The sequence below is a fragment of the Neltuma alba genome, unplaced genomic scaffold (genome assembly GCF_004799145.2).
Source record: "Neltuma alba isolate B1F8T4 unplaced genomic scaffold, ASM479914v2 tig00012667_pilon, whole genome shotgun sequence".
Classification (NCBI taxonomy): domain Eukaryota; kingdom Viridiplantae; phylum Streptophyta; class Magnoliopsida; order Fabales; family Fabaceae; genus Neltuma; species Neltuma alba.
Window position 1 is genome coordinate 22408 of NW_021637100.1, and position 23623 is coordinate 46030.

General features: G+C 36.6%; 3 protein-coding genes across 5 annotated transcripts; 1 reads left to right on the forward strand and 2 right to left on the reverse strand.

Moving 5' to 3' along the window:
- Positions 1-22: 22 nt before the first annotated feature.
- LOC114729742 (putative cyclin-A3-1) lies at positions 23-2995 on the reverse strand. Its single transcript, XM_028916773.1, has 8 exons — positions 2395-2995; positions 1600-1832; positions 1413-1488; positions 1251-1327; positions 1120-1153; positions 869-1018; positions 653-787; positions 23-506 (listed from the first exon to the last, which is right to left on the reverse strand). Exons 1-8 carry the CDS (start codon positions 2710-2712, stop codon positions 429-431), a joined length of 1101 nt encoding a protein of 366 aa, XP_028772606.1. The 5' UTR covers positions 2713-2995; the 3' UTR covers positions 23-428.
- Positions 2996-5262: 2267 nt separating this feature from the next.
- Positions 5263-7737, reverse strand: LOC114729741 (putative cyclin-A3-1). The gene is made up of 9 exons (XM_028916772.1): positions 7322-7737; positions 6855-7087; positions 6690-6765; positions 6494-6570; positions 6358-6391; positions 6125-6274; positions 5875-6009; positions 5708-5791; positions 5263-5613 (listed from the first exon to the last, which is right to left on the reverse strand). Exons 1-8 carry the CDS (start codon positions 7667-7669, stop codon positions 5726-5728), a joined length of 1119 nt encoding a protein of 372 aa, XP_028772605.1. The 5' UTR covers positions 7670-7737; the 3' UTR covers positions 5263-5613; positions 5708-5725.
- Positions 7738-15622: 7885 nt separating this feature from the next.
- Positions 15623-20269, forward strand: LOC114729733 (metal transporter Nramp2). 3 transcript variants are annotated; one of them, XM_028916764.1, is made up of 5 exons: positions 15623-16365; positions 17917-18053; positions 18223-18875; positions 19726-20001; positions 20104-20269. In XM_028916764.1, exons 1-4 carry the CDS (start codon positions 15803-15805, stop codon positions 19963-19965), a joined length of 1593 nt encoding a protein of 530 aa, XP_028772597.1. In that variant the 5' UTR covers positions 15623-15802; the 3' UTR covers positions 19966-20001; positions 20104-20269. The 3 variants fall into 3 exon arrangements, with proteins under 3 accessions (XP_028772597.1, XP_028772596.1, XP_028772598.1); XM_028916763.1 differs by having other exon boundaries at positions 19726-20269; XM_028916765.1 differs by lacking the exon at positions 20104-20269 and having other exon boundaries at positions 15624-16365; positions 19623-19931.
- The last annotated feature ends 3354 nt before the right edge of the window (positions 20270-23623 follow it).

The following is a 23623-nucleotide window of genomic DNA, read 5'->3' on the forward strand; positions in this document are numbered from 1 at the left end:
CAACCGAGCCTAATCCATAAAATGCCAATGGAATCTCATGAAACTAACGAGTGAAAAAGGCAAAGAAAAATACAAAGCTACCAGTCATTATCCACAAGGGAAGGAAGTAAGAGTAGGAGATAGCGTTCTGTACAAGTAAAGGTCAACCACTGACTGCTTGCTAAATAAGACATTTCGCTCATTGTAGATGAGAGCAATCAAGGGAGGAAATTGGTACTAGCTTTCTCCTATACACACAAATAAACCAACACCGACAGAATTTTCCCAAAGAATACTCTAAAACGCTTCACAAACTACAATCTAAGTCAGTTAGCATAATGGCTTGGCACTGCGGCAATCACTCCAATGATCATCATACTAAAAAATCCAACCTCCTGATGTTGAAAACTCGCCTCCCCAGCCTCCACCAACAGTTGAAAAACATCTGCCTAGTGATCTGTCTCTGTAACTTCAAAATAAGAAAGAGGTATCTCTGGAGGAGAAGGTGTTGTTGCAACACATTTGAACTGTTTTCAAAACAACCAATGCAGCAGGAATCAGACTAACTTCCCCAACGTTAAAAATTGGGATGACAAACTTCATTCATTTGTTTAATTTATGCCCATAGAAAAGAGGGTGGGAGAAGAAGGTAGGAATTAATTCAAAATCTTACCTTATGCTGTTTATATTTATCTCTTACAGCTAGCAAAGACCCGCATCTCCTACTGAGATACAAGTCATGAATGACCAATGCGCAGTCCTTCAAGTCAGATGATTTATACCCTGAGTGTAGATGGAGCGTGGAATTCTGTAAAAATTTATTATTTAGTAATTGACTCCAGAGTTGAAGTTAATGTTACAAGAGAAGGTTATAACACCGAGTTATTACCCAAGGATGAGTCTTTGGGCTTAACATAAACCTAGCAAGAAATACAACAGAGGCGGCCACCAAAGAAGGCAAGAACTTTACACAACCATAATCCAACAAACTGAGCTCCGCAAGGTAGTAAGTGAGGAATTCAAACTGGAGTTCAGAAGCCTGTATCATAAAAAATAGAGTGTTACGCTTGTGAACTTACCATACATGACATAGCCAACAGTGACAAATTGAGGCATTGTGTCAATGACAGACCGTCCTACCTCATAATTCTCCAGAGCAAATCTACAGAATCTTCTGCAGACACAGTAAAAATTCTAAGGTGAGCAACTGTACAACTAGGAAAATATTATTCAAAGCAATAGGAAACAAAATATCAGTCAAGCATTCATGCCTTAGAAATGTCTTTACTGTAGGATATCCCATTTCATATTTCAATGACTTGAGTATTTCAGCCTCCATGGTCACAACCTTTAGAATCAATATGGCCGTTACAAGTTAATAAAGACTAAAAAGAAAGTGAAATATGAGAAGCAGAATGAAAGACGAAAATCACCTCTTCCTTGGTGTATGTGTTGTCTGTAATATAACAAAACTCTTCCACCTCAGGAGGCTTGATCTCCTCATATTTCCTAGTGGCACAACGAAAAAGGAAAAATTAAGCAGTAAGACATGGAGATGATGATGATGATAAACAAAACTGTATCTCGATTTTAAGGAATGTGAAGCATTTAATCACTCACGAGGCGATTAGCATCGAAGAAACACCCAGTAACTGCAGCTTGTGCCTACTAAGAGCATTTATAGAGAGATATTTGTCGATATAAGCAACGGTGAGATAAAGAGTGTCTGAAACAAGCTTGTATTCCTCTGCAACTTCCACCAACCAATCTACCAGAACACCCCTCATATTAGGATTAATATCTCTCTGAACTTTTTTTATGTAATCAGGTAACGGTCTTCTTCTGGGATTCGCCTGACCCAAAAAGTTAAAATTATTGAAGTTAGGCCCTTTCAGAGAAATGGAAGCTCTTCACAGCCCGAGAGCTTTATGGCGGAATTTTCCAGAAATGCCAATAACCATAACGGGTAAAGAATCGAAATCCAAGTCATTGGCCTGAATTCGCAATTTAATTGGTCAAAAGAATTTGCATAAAGGCTGTTGTCAATTCCAAATCGTATATAATTCACCAAAAGCTTATGGTGATCATCCATAAAGCAAAATAACAGCGAAGTGAAGATGCTAAATATATATATCAGACCAAAAAAAACAAATCACTAGATTCAACCATTCACATGTTGAAGACCAGATAAAGAACTAGGTTAAAATATATCCTGATGTTGACTTCTAAATTTGACGTCGATCCCGGTATTAAAATCAAAATGAAATTAAAGCTTAACCTTTTAGTCTTCTCCTTATACACAAAAATAGTGACCGACATGTATAATTTCTAAGATTGTGATAACAACCCATAAAACTCAGTTAATAACTTATATACCAAATTAGGCGAGCGACAAATGAAGCCGCACCCTCTTACCTCCAATTTTCGGAGATACTCGTAAATATCAGAAACATAAGGCGCAGCCAATTGAGGGTCATCAGCGTCATTGAGGTTGGACGGCGGCGCCGCGGTTGTGGGGAGCACTTTCCTGAGTTTTCTCTTGATTCTGCTACTTTTCTCCCTCTGAATCTCTTCCCCAGGGCATGGTTTCTCTAGCACAACAACATTCGACAAGTTGGTCAGCTCTCCCAACACCACGCGCCTCTTGGTGGCAACATGCAGTTCAGCAATGGCGGCGGCGGCCCTTTTCTTGGCTGCTCGAGTGGCCCTCCCGCGATTCTCTTGATCGGACATGGGGGGGAGAATGAGTTTCAAGATTGAAGAGAAAGAAAGGAGGAAAAAAACGAGAAGAGATAAATGTTGGGAGGACTAGTGAGAGCGTATGGTTTTTGAAAGTTTTGCAGGGATTTTTGTTCCCGCTTCCACAGGCATTTCAGATTTCAGCCCAGGGGGAACCAGAAAGCTTTTAACTTTTAACCAAAACTCATCGCAGCCCCGCGATACCCGACTCCCAGGGTCTGTAAGAGAGAGAAAAATGAGAGACGCCCAAAAAAAAAAAGTCAAACTAATTGATTACTGAGATTGCGTTCTGATCCCCCGTTTTCCTTCCTCCTGCTTTCTCCACTTGCGTTTTCCCTTCCCTCCTTTTCTAGAGGTAATATTTCATTATTCATAGAACGCGGGATTTCCGAAAAGTAAAGTGTGCCAAATTTTCACATAACAACACTTTGTCGGCTTACTGAAATTGATTTTTTTTTTTAATCACTTGCTGAAAAGTGGAAATTGCCGTGTATGAAATGAAAACTAAACACGACCGCGAAAGTGGGTCCTCAGCTGCATTGAACTGATTTCGCTGGGGTGCTTCACCTTTTACCAAGAGAATTTATCTGAAGCAAATAGATGCCACAACCTGCAAAAAATTTACAATTAAAAATTGTTGTAATATTGAATAATCAATTATTCTTGGTTAAAAAATATTTGATCAAAGTAATTTTCCGGTTCTTAATATAAGACTTATTTAACTAATTTGATTAGATTAAGAAAGTTAGATAAGTTAGCTAATTATAAGAAACATGACATGTTTTTCCTGAAATACCATGATCATCTTTTTTAATATTCTCTTTCCCTCTTCTATTTGATTATGGTTGAGGAAGTATCTATATGGATAATTTAAGAAAAATTGATAAATATGAGAAATAGGTCTTATATTTAAGACCAAAATTAACTCAATAATTAGGTCATATATTAAGGACCGGAGGAGTATTAGGATTAAAATGAATTTGACCTCACCAACTAAGTAGGCTCTAATGGAAAGAACTAGTCATTCACAATATAAGAAATTAAAAGCATGAATCCACGTAAAATGTCTCATTTTTGGGATTTTGGATTATTGTATGTCCCGATAATATTATTGATGTATTTGAAAATTTTTAAATGGAGAATTACTATTTTTCATTTACTTCCGATCCTAATTATAAGATCCACTTGACTAACTTGGAGAAATTAAGAAATTTAGTTAAGTTAATCATTTGTAATGAATAAATATTATTTTTCCTAAAATATCCTTACTAATCAAGTTTGTTATCTAAAACTACTATTGTTAGAATGATTACTTTGGAAAAAATATAAAAATATGAGAAACAAAGTGGATTAGGGTCTTATATTTAAAATCAAAATAAAAATCAAATAAAGTCTTATATTAAGGATCAGATGTAATATTATAGAAATTTTTCGAAACCCCAGCATAAAAAATAAAACGTTGTAATCACACAACACAACAAATAATCAACCAATATTTCTTTAAAACCCCACGCACGATAAAAATGATAACACAAATAATAGATGAGAAATCAATACACCCATTAAGCAGGCATGTCTTGTTAATAAAATAAAGGGAAAAGTGATAAAGAATCCCCTTTTAAGATGACTAACCTGTAATATTTTTCATAATTGTCTTGGTTTTTTAACTCTCAAATTTGATAATGACTTCCCATGGAATCTAATGAATGCTTGCACCCAAATTCAAAGACATCATTATTGATCTTAAGATCCAAAGCCCTTTGCAAAGACTCCCTCAAAATGAAAGTTTCAGTCATAAATGCCAATATAGTTCTACTTATGACATCCAAATTACCCACCTTTTCCAGTAATAGAAGGACTGTCTATCCATCACTGCCGAGTTTTTCTCCCTTTTCCCCCACGGAGACTAATGTCATGACTTAACTTTTTTTTTTTTTTTAATTTTTATCACGACTTAACTTACTTTACTAAGATCAACATAATGATCTATTCACCTGAGAAAAGCTACAGGTCTTCCAAAAGTCCATAAAACTAGCCCAATAGCTTTTTCCCAGCAGGTGCAGTTGCCTCTGATTCTATAGATGGCCCAAACACATTTCAAACCCAGAAGAGCCGCCGACAATGTTACTGAACGACCTCTCGACCAAGTGAATTGACATTGTAATCTTTAGAAGTTACACAAGCAAGAACGAGAATGTAAAAGGCGAATAATACCTTCGACCACAGAACACAAATTAAACCATTTTGTGACCAAATTTTACAAATGAGTCATTTTGATCCTCAGTTCATACAATGTTTCTTCGCATAAAGTCAACACTTGTGTCCCCAGTCACAAATTATGAAATTTTACTTGAAAGCATACTTATCTAAAGTTAGAATTTCAGTCTTGCTTTGTTGCGATATGATTTGGGAATTCTTACAAAATACCAAGAAATATTGTCAGGGGAAAAATAGGCGAATGGCCAGAATAAAGAACATAAAAGATTGAATTTGGGATAACCGCATGAAAGCTGAAAGAAAGTGACGGTCGCAATGAAGACCCTATTTATGAAGGCTATTCTTCGTTTAAATTCCTTCCTTTATTATTAATTTACGGTAAAAAAATAAATGAGAGGAAATCCATCCATCAAACTTCATATCAAAATTCCTCAGGTGAAGGGCGTCAATTTCCGGGACTTGGCTTGACAGTGCCATTTTACATGTTGAAAATCATCAAAGCAGATGGCAATCAGCATTGTATGTGCGGGAGACCAGTTCTTGACCACTGTACAGGATTAACAAAAAAGCCCCCTCCTGTATTGCACAAACGGAGATGAAGATCCATTTCCTCCCTTGCAAAGATATCAGCTACTATTAATGGCGTTATAGGTCATCGGTTAGTTAGACAACCCCCAACTGAGCAAGAAAACACCAAGATCGTGTTAGTCAAAAATCATGGTCTCCACTCTCCGCTTATTTGACGTTGGAACAGATCCTGGTAGTGCTATACCTTGATTGACATGTGCCATTATACTTCTTCAAAGTAAGAAATTGGTATCTCCGGAGAAGATGGCAGCATCGCCACGTATTTAAACTGTTCGTATAAATGATGTTAGCTCACTCCTTAAGGGGGAAAGCAAGATAATCCAATGAAAAGGGATAAAATGAAAGATCTACCTTGTGCTGTTTGTATTTCTCCCGTATAGCTTGCAAAGATCCTCCCCTTCTTGCCAAGTACAAGTCGTGTAAGATAAGCACACAATCATTCAACTCAGCTGGTTTATATCCCGAGCATTCTTGCAGGGATGAATTCTGTCACATGTAATTCAATTGATGAATGCCTCATAATTCAGTCTTCCAGATCCTTCGTTTTTTTTTTTTTTTTTGAATCTGAGCTAAATTATGATCCTGATGATCAAATACTTACCCAGGGATGCACCTTAGGCCGGATGGTGAAGTTGGCCAGAAATACGACTGAAGCAGCCACCATAGAAGGTAAAAATTTAATACAGTTGTAATCCAACAAACTTAGCTCGGCCAGATAGCAGCAAAGGAACTCAAACAGCAGATTTGGGGTCTGAAACAAGAGTGCCAACAATCAGCCAACTTCGCAAAGTTTTTCAAATGCGACAAAAGCAGAGGGATATTAGTTTAACTTACTTTCTGATTTTCGGATGTAATGCCAGTAAATTTCCTGTACCAACAATCATAGGCACACAATCAGATCAATGTCATCCAGTCGGAATTAAGAAGCTACTTAAACAATACAATTCAGAAATTTTCAGTGCATTCTTGCCTTAGAAACGTCTTCACAGTGGGGCTACCCATCTCAAAATTTAGAGACTTGAGTATAGCAGCCTCCATTTCAACAACCTGAATCATTAACAGCAAGCAGGGGAACAAAGGTGAGGGTTCGATCGACAATAAAAAATAATCGGACCACCAGTTCGCAGAGAGCAACTAATGCTGACTGAAAATCTAGTGTAGATTACCTCTGCCTTCCTGTATGTATTATCGGTGATGTAGCAAAACTCTTCTACATGCGGAGGGCTGATTTCTTCGTACTTCCTACATATTAGGATGAGATGGAATTATAATGCTAATCCGGAGTAAGAGAACAGCACTCTCAGAAATACAAGCAGTTTGTGAAGTCTTACGATGCAATGAACATCGATGCAACACCCAGCAACTGAAGCCTCTGTCTTGTGACTTGGTTGGTAGAGAGGAAGCGATCAATGTAGGAAACAGAGAGGTAAAGAGTGTCAGAGAGAAGCTTGTACTCCTCTGCAACTTCTACTAGCCAATCGACCAGTATTCCCCTCATGTTGGCGGTGACATCTTTCTGAACTTTCTCTAGGTAATCAGGCCTTGGTCTTCTCTTTGGCTCCATCTGAGAAATAAGCAATCGGAAGAGTTGGTTAACATTGAAACAGTCATATGATCAGATGAAAATTGAGATATCAAAGAAATATATGACGAATGCATCATATCCCGTTATGCCAGTCTGTATCAGAGATGACCAGTTCTCATGAATCGTCCATTAGTAATGACTCAATCCCCGAATCGCAAGCAATAAACTTGATTCCGCTTACGAAGCCCAGGCAACAAGGAGACCAAGATTTACCTCCATTTTGCGAAGGTACTGATAAATGTCCGAAATATAAGGCTCGCTATTTTGCAAATCATCCAAATTCGCATCGGTGCCTGACTTGGCATCAGTGCGAACTGCCTGTACGACGTCCGACTTGGGATCCCCCGAAGAGAAGCTGCTCTTCGTCGTCGCGGCTTTCTTGGCCCTCGTATTCCTTCGATATTTCGGTTTCTGTGGCTCCAACCCCGGATTCGAATTCACAGGATCAACAAGGTTGGATAAGTTAGGAAGTTCCCCCAAGACCACTCGCTTTCTTTTAGGTGATCGGTTCTGGGCTAAGGCGGCGGCCTCTGCTCTTCTCTTTGCGGCGCGAGTCTCCATCTCCTTATGCTCCTGCAGGTAAGTCTGAGATGGAACAGAGGGGAGAGGGATGGAGACGAAAGGGAAGAAGAGGCAAATGTGGGGATGAGGAGGCGAAGGAGCGAAATAGTTTTATAGAATAAGATTTAGAAAGCAGGAAGAGCGCCATGCCTGGTTTGTAAATTTGTTTTGAAAAGAGAGCAAAACGAAAATGGTTTGGAATGCCGCTATAGCGAGAGGGTCGAAAATTTGAGGATTTGAGTTTTGGTGAAATTGGCTGCTTTCAAAATTCGGAAGTTGTGTGCTTTTGTTCGCTTTGGTGTTTTTCATGTGGCGGGCTCCATTTGCGCGCGCTATTCTACCCTCATTTCACTGCCCAGCCAATTTTTCTCAAAACGCTGCGTTAAGGCCTTAGGACGGGGAGTAGTCCCAATTAATATAAAATCTCACTCAAACGAATTAAATATAAATTTTTTAAAATTATCAAATTATTCTAAAATCTCAAAAAACTCACTATAAAATATTTTGTTTGTTTAATTAACAAATTGTTCTTTTTTTTTAAAGTATGCATTGACGATTGAAAGAGCATTCGTTAATAACTTAAGATGTAACGATTAACAGCTATTGTGACATGTATTAACAATATATTTTCTCAGCGCATCACAAAGATTTAATGTATAAATTGTCAATAATTACCATAATAATTGTTAATCGTTACACCTTAAATTGTTAACGACTGTACTTTCAGTTATCAATGTATACTTTAAAAAAAAAGATAAAAGTAATTTGATAATTAAACTAATATAATCTCTTGCAATAAGATTTTTTGAGACTTCAAAATAATTTTTTATTTTAAGATATTTTTTTGTATTTAATTGTCTTGTACTTATTGCAATTTTTTTAATTAATAATTCCACAAAAGTAGCAGACCCCATTGCCATGCCATGCAACAAAACAAGTACTACTAGCTTCTCTCATAATTCTATTTATAAATTACTTCTAATATGTTTCATATAAATTAAGAAAAATCTTAAACTTCATTAACTTTTATTTAAAATTCAACAACTTTTCAACTTCATCCATATTTAATATACACTATACCTCGTGAAAATAAAGTCAATATAATAATAAATGACAGGTAAAATTACATGCATATAAAAAAATTCTCTCTATACCCTATATAAGACTAAAAAATATTTTTTATCTCTCCCCCGTCTGAAACTATCATGTTCAAGCTGCCATTTTTCAGAGTAATGAATTTAGAATTAAGAAATAAGATAAATAAAAACTTTAAAATAAACTCAATATACGCTCACAAATTTTAATCTCGATTTTTAGTAAAAAAATCCGATTTTCCAAAACACTTCCGTCTCGCGGATTTATTTATTTATTTATTGGGAGAGGGGAGATTGATTCCATGTCCAAAAATGGATTTCATCTTTGTTTTAAGCTTTGATATACGGTTTTCATGCAGCTATTGCCCACAAAATTGTAAATAGCAGAGTGTGATAATGGTTTGTATTTTGTTTTTGTACTTATTAAATATGTACTACCTCTGACTCTAATTATAAGATATCATTTGTAGTTTATAAATAAGATTTTATAATTGAAACTAAAGATAGTATTGATTTTTAAACTGTTCCATCAATTCAGTATCAACATAAAAATAAAAGTTCATAACAAATTATATCATTCACAAATTAGTAACGGTGTGGCTTATTTCAGGATATGATTCTAATTACTGCAAGGAAAAATGCAAAGCCCTCTCTCTGTTTTTTTCCCCCCAAACCAGCAAGCACAGGTGACATTTAATCCTATGATACGTATATACAAGAAATCACATGTCGCAGTGTTATCTCCGTCACGGAACTATATAGTGGTCATTCTAAATTATGGACCACTGAACCACGATATTCATTGGACCCTGAGCTCTATATATAGCAGTGAAGTTATAAGAACGAAATGCCGAACTCTCAACTAGAAGACGAAATGCATGCATGGCAAATTGTTGAACAACAAGGCCACTGAATAACAATGAGAAACAGCGATGAAAATCATATTGGAAGTCCAGATGTTATACATCCTGATTAACTATATCGCAAAAAAGTTCAGATGTGCATTCCCGAAACCAAGGCTGAAGGCAACAACATCGCATATCATGCTTGACGATAATGGCGATCCCGTATTAAGATGTTTGATGGGTTCAAATGAGAAAAGCACAGTTCCAGAAACTGTCCTTCACTTATCCGTCCCGCCACTGGAAATGATCCACCTCCTGCTCACAGTTCATAATATAATCAATAGACAGCATCCATGCTAAGCAACAATATATAATGGCTTCGTAAAAACAATACAATGGTCTGATCACTGGGCAGTGATTAAGCACCTGGAGGTTGAAGTACTGGTCCCCAAGGGACAGAGTTGATATCAGTAACTTGTCCAAAATCATCCTGGTTTAAACCGTATCCGGGACTCGAGTGACTTTGGGCATGCATCAGAGTTGAAGTTGGCGATAACAAATCAACCACGGCATTTCTTTGTGATTGTTGATTATCTCTGAGAGTGAAATAAACAAGACATCAAACGTTTGCACACACCTAACCAGGTAAATGGCAAAGGCGTATCGATCCTTGCTTCCTGTTCAAAATAATTAAGATACCCGAAAGGAAGAAAGCCATCGGCATAATCCGTAAAGTTCAGGTTCTGAACCTGCGGATCCCCGGGCGGAAGCCAATCCCCCGTGTTCTTCAGGCTTCCGTTACCAAATCCATGGGCATCTATGGGTTTCGCAAGATGCACCTGATCGATCATGAAGTTATTTTCTACGTGAAATGGTCATTAACTTATATACAGCTGATTATTAGTTTTTTTCATGAGACGGGAGGTGTTTCATCCGTTTGTATACCTGAGGAGCTGCAGCTGCTTGTGAAATATACTCTTCCTCCAGAGCTTGCTGTTCAAACATAATTTGTTTCAGGCCCAATATTCACCCACACGCACGCAAGTAGAGAAGATTCCATTATATTATTGTCGCTGGTGATTTATTTAGGCCACAAAGGAAAACTTACTTTTCGCAGGTGCACTTGTTTTAGAGTTTCCAGGAGTACATTCTCGCGATATTCAGCCTCGTACAGTGTCGTGATTTCAGAAGGGTCTCCTTCGAATATCCTACAAAGTAAGATAATTAGCGATCTAGCTAATCGATGATCGGAGGCAAATGGGGTGAAAGTTTAAGCCAGCTCGGGTACCTTAGCCTCTTCTCCATCTCTTTCAATCGAGACTTGCAAATAAAAATCTCCCTTTTAATACCCTAAGTTTTAATAAAGTTGATCAGTAAATTAGTCCGAACAATGGATACATGAAGTATAAGACAACATTAATGTTCGTAGATGAGTATATACATACCTCAATCTGGGTATCTGCAATCATCGGGCTGCCTCGCAGTCAAATTACAGTTCAGTTTAGATACAACTAGTTTCTCGTGGTAATATATATGGGAGTTAACCAATATATAAAATCGAAATTTAGCAATCAGTGGCAGCGGAGCACAGATCGCAAAAGAGCTTTATATACAAACCTAGGGACTCGGTATATCTCATCAGCTTCGGCTTTCAGCTTAGTAAGAACCTTCTGAATATGCTGCAGATGGACAAGATTAAAATTGATCATTTCAGAAGTAGCCAATAAAAAATGGTGGTGTCCAGTTTAACATGTAATCATATGCATGGGGTAGGCCCATTACCTCTTGATTTTGCACCCTTCAGAATCCCACGGTTGCAAGAAAACCCAAAAGAAAGCAGAGCCACATAAACGCCAGGAAAAAGAATAATCTTGAAATTATATATATAGGACACGGAAACACAAGATTATCTCGGATAAATCAGGGGATGAGCACAGGAACCAGAGTCATACCTAACCCGTTCTTGTTCAGGAAGATTAAGGTATCGTTCAAAAATTTCTTCAATGCTTCAAGATATAGACAAAGGAAAAGTTATACGAGTTTATCAAATACGTACATTTTCTTATAAAGAACATTGGGAATATGATTAGAGAATGAATGGTGATTAAGTAGAGTTTCGATTAATGTTGATGGATAGCGGCCGGAGTAGAAAATGGTGGTGGTATGATAAAGGGCACATGTCGAAAGGTAGCTGACCTTTTCCCCCCTGAGAAGAGACTTGCCTTGCCGGACGGAGAAAACATGACCAGAGCCACATCAACGTCACAAAGTACAGAAAGTTCATAAGCTTTCTTGATGAGTCCATTTCTCCTCTTTGAGAAGGTGACCTGTCTATTTGTTGCGTTCTCGATCTTCTTGATCTGAAGCTTCACTCTTCCCATATTTCACCCAGTGAACTTCGAATTCTGGCCCTTTTCTCTCTTTTATTGAAAAATCGTATTTAAAAGCCAGTCTGCGCAATCTGATTCTGTGAATTGCAAGACGGGTAGGGGCCAAATATATTACACAGGAAACTAAGCAAATATCGTTACCCTCACGAGCTCCTCGCAAAATATATCCACAGAAAGAGAGAAACGGAACCGGAACTTAGGCGGCGACTAGAGAAGAAAACAAGGAAAAGGGAAGAAATATCGGGGAGGGCTTTTTGTCTGTGTCAGGCTATTCAGACAAGGTGACGACTGATGAGAGAAGGAGGGAGGGCGGGAAGGATGGCGGTTTGTGGAGGGATATATAACTTGAGAATTAATCTGGGAAAGGTGGGTGGGTCTCCCCGATGCAGTAAAATGTTTTTTGACATGCATGAGACAGGATTTACAATCACCACACTGTCAGCCACTGTATGAAAGTTTGTCATGCATATACACAGCGCAAACTCCTCATCAAATAAACATTAATAAATATATTTCCTGCATTTTTCATTTTGCTGCAGGCTCGTCAAATGAACGTTATATAATCTGAAATTTGGAGTCCGCTTCAGAAAGATGGGATGATCAGTAGGTAGCATGGAAAATATTACAACATGTCCAGGATCAAAGAAGAGTTGTTTATAGAAAGTTGGGGTTGTCGAGCTTTTAAGTACGGGATTTTAGCCAAGAGTGGCGTGGTGGACGAGGACGATTTCACTGCCACGCACACAGACCCTGAGCAGTAATAACAGTGTCGGAATGGATTGCCACGTATTCTTCAGTTCATGTTTTCTTCGAATCCGACAGTGGTTATAGCCTAACCACCACCTTGCACAAGTCCCTGAGCTGGTGACCTCGATTCCAATTTGTCATCTCCTTCAACCCACAGGCCCTGCCCGTTTGTTTATTATCTCTGGTCTTTAGTATAAGAGTTTGTTGAATAATTTAAATATATTACAAAAATTAATTAAATTAGTTATTTATGATAAATAAGTAGTATCTTTCATAAAATATCTTTACTAATCAAGTATGTTAGTTAGAACTAGCGTTGTTATAAGAACTAACTTAAAAAAAAAAACATAAGAGACAAAATAGATTGACATCTTATATTTAAGACCAAGATAAAAATTAAATAAGTTTTTATATTAAGAACCAGAGACAGTATTTTGTATGCTTTTTCTTTTGTTTTATGGGTCAAATATTCTAACTCCGATTTTAAATATCAAATATTTTAACTCTAATTCTAAATATAAAAGTTAGGAATTGAAAATAGGCTATGTTGAATTAGGCTTTAATTAAAGAAGCCTGAATCTGCAACATATATCTAAAGCCTAAACCTGGGCAGCCTGCATATAGGCCTTTTTTAGGCCTAAGCCTGAATTTTAAAAGGGCCTGACAAAACCTGAAGCTTGTTTAAAGGCCTGCTAAAATGTAGGCATTTAAATCGGTTTGAAAATCTATGCTACCAAGTTCATACGCAACTCTTCAAACCTATTTAAAAACCCATGTCATATATATCTTAAAAGTCTAGAATCTATTCTCACTTGCAATATAAGAGACTAGCCAAAAAAAAAGGGAAAAGAATCCATAGTAACAACAATTTTCGGATCAAGTAGAAATAAGAAAAATCAATCATCTGTTGACTAAATAAATATATTTTCTAAAATTAATCAAGCACAACAACTAGCGTGCAGAACTGAATTTTACTTCGTTTGGTTTTCTTGCATAAGTTGGGCAAACTCTCTCCAGTGATGTTATAATATTTAATCTAGGCATCACTAAAATAAACTCACAACAATTGTTATGTTTTAGCAAACAACGAGAATTAGGGCAGAGGAAGTGAGCTAACATTGCCATACCGAGTAATCGAAAAAAGAGAGACAGAGGTGAGTGACTGATGAATGAAAATGGGCTTTGATCTTATGTAGGAATGCTGTGATGTGAAACTTAGTATCAAACTAAAGTTTGTAATTTTATAAATATTTTATAAAATTAATTTATATTATATAATATACAATAACACATTTAAAAAAAAAAAACTAAATTGGCCGGTAGGCTTGCAGGCTAAACTTCATGAAAACAGGCCCGGTCCATTTGCTTAGATAGGCCTAGAAATAGGCATGAAGACAGCATGATCTATTTACTAAATAGGCTGGGCTATGCTTTAGGTAAGTTAGGCTGTAAGCCTCTAATCTATTTTCACTCCTAATAAAAGTTAAATGGATATTCAAATTATAAATATAATATCTCAATTCACTTGGTCTGCTATGTCTATTTATTTTTTTCTATAGGATAATTTACACGATAATTACTCGTGCTAAAGATTTTCATTCTATTATACATAATTAGCCAGCATATTTCAGGACAGACAATACACATTCATTACAAATAATTAATTTAACTAAATTTTTCTAATATTTACAAATTAGTTACTTATCTCTCATATTAAGCATCAAAAGTTGTAATAATTTGTCTGCTTCCTGCAATTTGTTCATTTGTCACGACATTCTTTTATTATTGTTAGGCCTCTTTCGCTGATGATTTAAACTAGTACAATATATGATGTGTGATCCGACTTTTATGACTTCCTTGTATAAAATAAGATGAGGAAATAATATATTCATTGTTTACATCATGAAAGACATTGTTTTTCGGCATAATTAAATGCTCAGAGGGCAAGTTTGAGCTCTAGCCCAGAAATATTTAGAAAAGATTGATTATCAGTGTTTTTTCAGGAGAAAAAGAAACAATGACTTCTTAATCCCCGGGTCCGTGGGGAGCTTCCAAAGGTTCCTAACGAGGCTATAGCAAAAATTGAACCAGGGAAATGGATATATGTAGTGACTAGTAAGAGTTCTTTTTATCTGCTCATTTCTGTCATAAATATATAATATAATTAGGGAATTTATTTTTATCCCGAGTACAAGACTTTATTTTTATAATTTTTTTAACGTGTTCCTATTGACTTAATTTATTCTTTAAAAAAAATTAAAAGAGACTTTTCTCAAATGTTTTTCTATCTAAGATGATAATTATTTTAGAACAGGGGATTATTATACATGATCACAGCCACAGGCTTTGGTCCATTGTATTTTTCTCTTAAACGAAATGAGGCACGATTTCTTGTTCTGGCTTCCCACGGTTATTTCATATTCATTACGTTGATGAGAATTCAAGAAGCATAAACAAGAGATTAGCAACGATGCGTGCTCTCAACCAAAAAAATAAAAAACAAATAAAAATGAAGCATCGTCACCGCATGTTGATGTAGGATTAACGGACCAACGCGCGTCGGTGCGTGAACTTTTTGGAGAAAGAAGTGAAATGATTAACTAATGAAGCCTCCCGTAGTTTCAGTCGAATCGGAATCGTGTAATAAATAATGCATTAACATTCTTATTCTTATTCGGGGCGGCAAAACAAAAAGCGCAAACACTTCTCCCCGGGAGGGGGGAGGGGAATCTGCAAATTGAAAAATTAATCACGTACTCTGAACGTGTCACTCTGTTATTGGACTTATTGGTATTTAATTCCGGTTTCCATTTCTTTGCCCACTGGATTGCGTTGCTATGTTATAATTTACAAATATTAAATAGACCAATGCACGTCGGAATGAAGCCATTTCCTTTTGGCTGGACGAAGCTCGGATTCAACGGAAGCCGACCCGTTGATGCGCAGAGCTCGCTCTATATTCTTAGTTTTCATCCTGTCGATGTCGAAATTCTTGAATTGAACAAAACGATAATCTTAAAACGCCTTTGATTCGGACTGTTCCGGTGCTTAACAATTATGAGTGCTCAGTCGCCGGAAGACGATAGAAACCAGGAAGAGAGCCGTCTACTAGAGCCCCAAAATGAGTCTCAGCCATCTTCATTGGACGGCCAAGAGGTCGCATATGAAGCAGGGGAGAAGATCCTTGTCTTCAATCTAGACTCCTTTGACGAGGATTCAGCGACCGGGCCGTCTTTCTCGTGGAAAAAACTGTGGCTATTCACTGGTCCTGGATTCTTGATGAGCATAGCTTTTCTGGATCCAGGAAATCTCGAAGGGGATCTACAAGCTGGGGCCATTGCCGGCTACTCCCTGCTCTGGCTACTAATGTGGGCCACTATTATGGGTTTACTTATACAGCTTTTATCAGCCAGGATTGGGGTGGCTACGGGTCGGGACCTGGCAGAATTGTGCAAGGAGGAATATCCCAAATGGGCTCGGCTGGTGCTCTGGCTCATGGCGGAGATTGCCTTGATTGGTGCTGATATTCAGGAGGTCATTGGCAGTGCAATCGCCATCCAAATTCTTAGCCACGGCGTATTGCCGCTCTGGGCCGGAGTCTTAATTACTGCTTCGGATTGGTAGGCACTTCCGTCTCTTATTCTTGTCGCTCAAAATCTTATCTTCTTGCGTCTCCAACTCTCAGAATGTGTCACCTTTTTTGCCCGTTTTCAATTTACTCACCTACCTCATTGCATTGCTAGGTTCGTTGCTCTTTAATCATGCATGTCTTAACTAAGTGTCCGGCTTCCAAGTTTTTGAATGAATCTTTCGACTGCAATCTCTGTCCGACTTTTAAAATGTTGATACATTGATATTTTAAGTTATCATCACACGGTGTAACGTTTTAATGGTTTGAACCTCACACTACCTGATTTTAGTTTTTAAAACAAGGTACCAAAGTGGAATTAGGCTCAAACACGATGTAACAAACTGTATTTTACCCTTAATGAGAAGTGAGACTTAAATTGAGGTGAAAGCATGAAGCTAGGCATATCACCAATACAGAGCAATGATCCACACCTATATATAGTTAACATCTTCGTGGAGGATCTTAGAGTCGTCATTGCAATTGGAAGTAATGAATTGGATTTCTCTTAGATAGGGAATATTTCTTTAAGTTGGAGGATAGAGGCACAGCATCGTTGCTTATGTTAACCGCTTATTTACTAAAATGTAGCGGTTAAAGTTTCAATAAATTTACTTGAAAAGTAAAACTATTCCACTGGCATCAACAACAATCAATTCTTTTCCAAGGACAACATTCAGTTGCTATTCTCTTACAATGAAATGGAAACTACTGGTCGTAGGATCAAATTTAGTTGAAGAACATGCGCACCATTTTTCACGACCAAAACATTAAAAAGATATGCAAATGATCTCCATTTCATTTCATGGTTATTGACTTATTGTAATAGTTCAGAATTAAAAAGATACGCAAATGATCTCCATTTCACTTCGTGGTTATTGACTTATTGTAATGGTTCAAAACTTTTGGGCATGGCTAGAATCTAGATGCCACATTTATGGAAAATTAAGCAACTGATTTTTACATGTCTCTAGATATTAATCTTAAGTTCATAGTCAAAATGCAAGCTTTTCTGCTCAAAACTGCATTATTATTTTTTTGTTCCCCAAAAAACTTCTACAACATTTCGCCTGCATTTGAATTGAATGTTCACTACTGGTTTTACGTTTTTTCGCCCCTTCAAATTATGCTTGCTTTTTAAAACCTCAGTGTCTTTTTCCACGCTCTCTTTATTGGGCCTCTGCATAGTAACTCAAGTGGGAACCGCATGTCCCATGCTTTAACTCACCTGGATATTGAATCTTGAACCTCTCCACGCCTGAATAGTGAATCTTGAACCTCTCCAGCAATTCCAAAAGTTTATTGGTTTAATGGAAACCGTTAACCTGAAATGTCAGGTTTATTTTGCGATTGATTTAGTCAGAGAACCATGTTTTTATCTTATCATTATTCCTACTCTTGACATTTACAGGTCTCATCTCCTGGTTTCTTTTCTTTTCTTTGTTCTTTCTTCCTGGCTCTGGTTTATTATTGTGTCTGTATTAGTTGTTTGGAATCTTCCCACTTTTCATGCCTTACTCTGGTTTACTCTGCTGTTAAGCAGTTTCATCCTTCTATTTCTTGAGAACTATGGAGTGAGGAAGTTGGAAGCTGCTTTTGCAGTTCTAATTGCAACTATGGCTCTTTCTTTTGCCTGGATGTTTGGTGACACAAAACCCAGTGGACACGAACTTTTGATGGGTACAAGCTTGTATAGTGATGAAGTTTGAATATCATTTTCCATTTCATATAATACAAATGCGTTTATCCTGTTCAGTTGCAGCCCCTTCCCCATGGATGCTCCCCAGAGACAGGATTTTACCATTCTTGATATGTTCGCAGGTATAATTGTGTTTGATCCTTCATGTAGGTATTTTGGTTCCGAGACTTAGCTCCAAGACAATTCGCCAAGCTGTAGGGGTTGTGGGTTGTGTCATAATGCCTCACAATGTATTCCTTCATTCTGCTTTGGTTCAATCGAGGAAGATTGATCCCTTGAATAAAGGCCGAGTGCAGGAGGCTCTCAAGTATTATTCCATTGAGTCATCCGCTGCACTTTTAGTCTCTTTCATTATCAATCTATTTGTCACTACGGTTTTTGCTAAGGGGTTTTATGGTACAAAGCAGGCCAATAGCATAGGATTGGTAAATTCTGGGCAGTATCTTCAGGAAAAGTATGGAGGAGGACTCTTCCCCATTCTTTATATATGGGGTATTGGGTTATTGGCAGCTGGGCAAAGTAGTACAATCACCGGTACTTATGCTGGGCAATTCATCATGGGGGGATTTCTCGACCTTCGTTTAAAGAAATGGTTGAGGGCATTGATCACTAGAAGTTTTGCAATTGTGCCAACCATAGTCGTAGCTATTGTTTTCAATACCTCAGAGGCCTCATTGGACATTTTGAATGAATGGCTTAATGTGCTTCAGTCTATGCAAATTCCATTTGCACTCATACCTCTCCTCACCTTGGTTTCCAAAGAGCAGGTCATGGGAACCTTTAGGGTCGGGCCTACTCTGAAGGTCAGCTGATAATCTTACTGTTCTTTCATTTCATCCAATTTTTACTATAAGATCTTTTAAGCAACTTCTGCATGCTTTATGATTTGAAATTATTTCTTGTTCTGGTTCAATAGAAAAATCAATTATGCCTGTTTGTGAGCCGGAATGGAAGTGAAGCAGCAGTAATTAGTCAAGCGACTGTATTACTGTAGGAGCTTTGCAATTGTCTGTATCTGCTTTTATACCTTTGTCTTGTTATGCCCTAAATGCATTTAGTGGATTGGCCGGTTGACTGTGTTTTCTAGGCTCCGGATTTGTTTTATTTGCTTGATCTAAAGAACGTAGTTTGGTGGGGTTTTTATTATATTCCTCCTGCAGGAGAACATTATACCAGCTGCCACTGGTGGAAATATTTGAGTTGTGTCTAGATTTGTATGCTGTAGAATTAGTTCAGAAAAATTTCCAATTAATTGCTTGGAAGATCTGTTCGTTCTGTAGAAACAGATAAAATTGCCATCCCATTCCCTATTCTTTTCTTTCTGCCCCACCTCTGGAGAGAGAGAAAAATGCGTCAATAGGGTAGCATCCTTTTCTCTCGGCTACCCTTATTTCCTTTATTGTGATGTATTCAAACCAGCGATTTAATGGATCCGCACTTCATTTTCCATCTTCTTCCCTTGTATTAAGCATATGAAGATGCTCTCAATTCAGTTACCTGATTTCCTGCAATTAAAATCTTCGTTTTGGTTGATGTGTAATGCTTTGCAGAGGGCGGCATGGACGGTTGCTGTGCTGATAATTGTGATTAATGGGTATCTTTTGTTAGATTTTTTCCTTTCTGAGGTGAAAAGCTTGCTGCTTGGTTTTGCAGTTTGCTCCTGTACAGTTGCATATGTATTATTCATTGTATATTTGGTTTCACGGAGTGGTGCTCTTCCTTCATGTCGGGGTAGTATACTTCCCAAGGGTCTTCTCTGTTCAGAGAATTGAGTCAACAAATTCATACGTCCTGAAAATACTCGAAGTAGTGCTGCAAACTCCAGCTTGGCAATTTTGGATGAGGATTCGTGCTTCAAAAGCCACGAAGAATGTTCGTTCTTACACTAAATAGCTCTGGCCTTGGTACATGCATTAGAGAGGGCATAAGGTCAGAGAGCGGAAAGCACTTCCATTTTCTTTAGATCATTTTTACACTGTGGTTGCAGTGAATTAAGGTATTCTTTTTTCTTTTTCGTTTTCCCACCTCCAGTTGAAGATGTGGATCGGGCATCATTACAGCTTGCGGGATTAGTCCCTTCCCTTCCCTAACAAGAAGAGAACTGTACCATTGTTCTTTGATGCACATAATTAACATAACTCACAGTTTGTACTTTTCTCTTAAAAAAGATAAATAAGAAATGTGGAATTATTTTTCATGCCGAGGATGGCAGGAGAGGTGAATGACTGGTCCGTATTTTATATTCCTAGATGTGGGAACTATAGGTGTTTTCCTTAACCTAAATAGTCACTTGATTATTTATCTATTCGGAGTTTGGACATGGTGATTGACTTAAAAATAGAGTCACCCATTCGGTCCACACTCAACATCTGTCATAGTTATTGATCTTTCTCGCATTACCATTTCTTTTTTTTTTTTTTTCAAAACAGGCAAGCATAGCTCGCAGGCAGGGATTGAACCTTAACAAGGGCCAGTAACCGGTAGCTACTATCCCATCGGGCCACGCAAGCGTTGGCAGCTTGCTTGCATTACTGATCATCAAGCCATACTTGGTTGTACTTAAATCAAGGTAATGACTGCATGCTTCAAGCGATCAAACAATCCTTGTGTGTGGCCTAGGCATGAACAAATATACGACCTTCCATTCTTAAGAATTAGTTAACTAATTTAAATAAATTAAGAAAATTTGTTAAGTTAGTTATTTATAATAAATAGATATTGTCTTTTTTAAAATATCCTTACTAATTATGTGTATTAGTTAGAATTATAAATTAAACATTGAACATGTGCAACTATTATAATGACTACTTAAAAAAAAAAGTAAATAAATATAAGAGATAAAGTAAATTGAGATCTTATATTTAAAACTAAACTAGTTTTTATATCAAGGATTATAAGTATTTTAATTGTGTCAATGTACATGCGTTCAATTGGGTGCACGTGCGAGTTCAATTATTTTTCCATTTGACCGCAGAAAAATCTGCTTATTAGTTGTACGTCTAATGACATGTAAGAAGTTTGCTGAGCAGTCGAGGAAGCTCCATGAGTCATTACGTTTTTAACACGTCATTAAAAACCAGCCTAGGTTGTTTGTTCTAATTAGTGAGCGAGCAAACCTACCCCTTAACTGATTCGATTAAAACTTTAGACCAAGTTAATTGAGTTGAATTTTTTCCCCCCTCTTTGTTGAGCATGAAACTACATCTTTTTTTTTTAAAGAAAAATAACAGTCCGTTGGATCTGCACTTTTATCAACTCTATTTTATTAAATCGTGTGTGATTTTATACATTAAATCGTGAGTGCAAATATTTGTACGTGTTTTAATTAAATTATATTGCTCTTTGGTGCTATTTATAAGTCGATGTTAACATCTTTACACAGATAAAAAAAAACTTAAATTTTTCTAACTTTCCTTTTAAATTTAACAGCCTTCCAACTCCATTCTTATTTAATACAATACATGATACCTTATGTAAACCAAATAAGGACAATAATAAATAAAAATTAAAAGTATATATCTATATAATTTTTTTTTCAGTACCCTATAAATATAAATAGGATTAAAAAAATTTTCTCACCCTGCCTTATAAATGTACCAGAGTAGTATTTTCATAATTTTTTTATATTAAAAAAGCAAGCAGCAGCTTGAGGTTACAAAAGGTGCCTACCTACCCAGACAAGACGTCATAAGTCACTGGGCCACTTGTCCCGGCCCCCAAATCAAAATACCCCACGTTACAAGGAGTATTTTAATAATGATAAGTCTAATTTCAACATCTTGAATTTTAGTTAAGGGCTAGTTAGACGACTTTGACTTGTGACTCCATGCTTCAATTCAAAGTAGCATCCAAAAAAGGCAAAAGGCTACGAAGACGACCGCGATGACAACAATAGTAATGTGGAAATGCCATTCCAAACATTGTTTATTCGGGAAGGTTGAATGAGTCTATTCAATCGTGGCCGGGTTGTGAAAATAGGAGCTTAGGAGGAGGAAATCACCTTACAATCTCATCACGCATAACAGCCAACCGGATGCTTGTGACGCAAGTTTTGTTTTCTGCTTCGCATTTAAGGACTACGGAAGACTGGCTGATCGAATGGGCATATCATATATGTCGTCAATAAATATCTTAATACTCCTTGCATCACACGCTTACTCTGCTTGCATGACCCGGTTTACTTTTGCCGATGATAACTGACGGTCTTGATGGGTCAAAACTTCAATTCCTTGAGGGTTATATATGAAATTACAAGTAAAACTACATCCATTGTCATCATCTTATTTTAGATGTGCTCTCAACACTTTGATGTTATTTTTTTGGTAAATTTATCGCTTTGTTTTTTTTTTAATATAGTTAACATTCTGATGTTATTTTTTTAAAGTTATGTTCAATATAAATAAAATAAGGATGCTATCCAAATATAAAACAGGAAGCTAATTCATTATATCATCAATCATTAACTGTGTCAATCAATCAATCAACTATATTTCTAAAAGCTTATAATACTCAATTTATTTAAAAGTAGGTAGATATGATATTATTGGATCTAGATATGTTTAATTAATAAGATTTGAATATCGTTTTGATTGAGATTTGGATATATCGAGTTAAATAAAAAATATTATAAGTAAGTAAAATTTTAATTAAAAAATTAATAATTAATTTTGAATTTGAATAATATTTTATTTGGGATTTAAATATATTAAATTAAATATGACGTATCTTAAATAGTGTGTAAATTGGAGTCTTCCGTAAAAAAATAAATAATTAATTTCAAATTTTTAAATCTCGAAACATGCTTATTCGCGAGACTATTTGTCGTCCGAACATTTTGTATTGTTTTATTCATAAAGCGCAACAAAGAAATTCGAAAATTTCTTCTCACACGCGGAATATTTCGCCTTTATTATGTGTGTGTCTGTTGTTGGCGACGTTGTAATTGGCCCCGTTTTGAAACTGAAGTCTTAATAGTCGACGGTTCTGGGATTGACCGGTGACTTCTGAATTCTTTTTGACCTGAGTGACTTCAAGCATTAATTTTCACATTCTCTGTTTATTCTATTCTTAATTTTGTGATACCGCCTTCTAAATATTGGAAAAAAACTCCATTCTAAATAATACTCTAAAGCCTTTTTAATTATTTCATCATGATTAGAAAAATTATATGAATAGTCTTGGTTAGGATCCTGGGATTCTCCTGTAAGAAATGAGAGTTGTGACTGGAAATTTGGTTGAGATAGATAGAGTCATTCAGGCTAAGTAAGTATAAGTTGGAGTATCTATTTTGATCCTATTTAGGAGACTTTTTTTTTTTTTTTGCTTCCTCATTCTTTTCCCCTAAAAGTTATCACATAAATATTTAAATTTTACATTCAATTCAAATCTCAGTCGTTAAAAACCTATAGTGTGAGGGATACTTAGGCAAAACGAAAAATTTCTGAAAAAGAAATCTAATTTATGTATCTGACATTTGAAAATAACTGGAAAGAAAGTGAGACCATTTTCAAAATATTATGAAACTACATTCTGGTCCTATTTATAGAGTAAA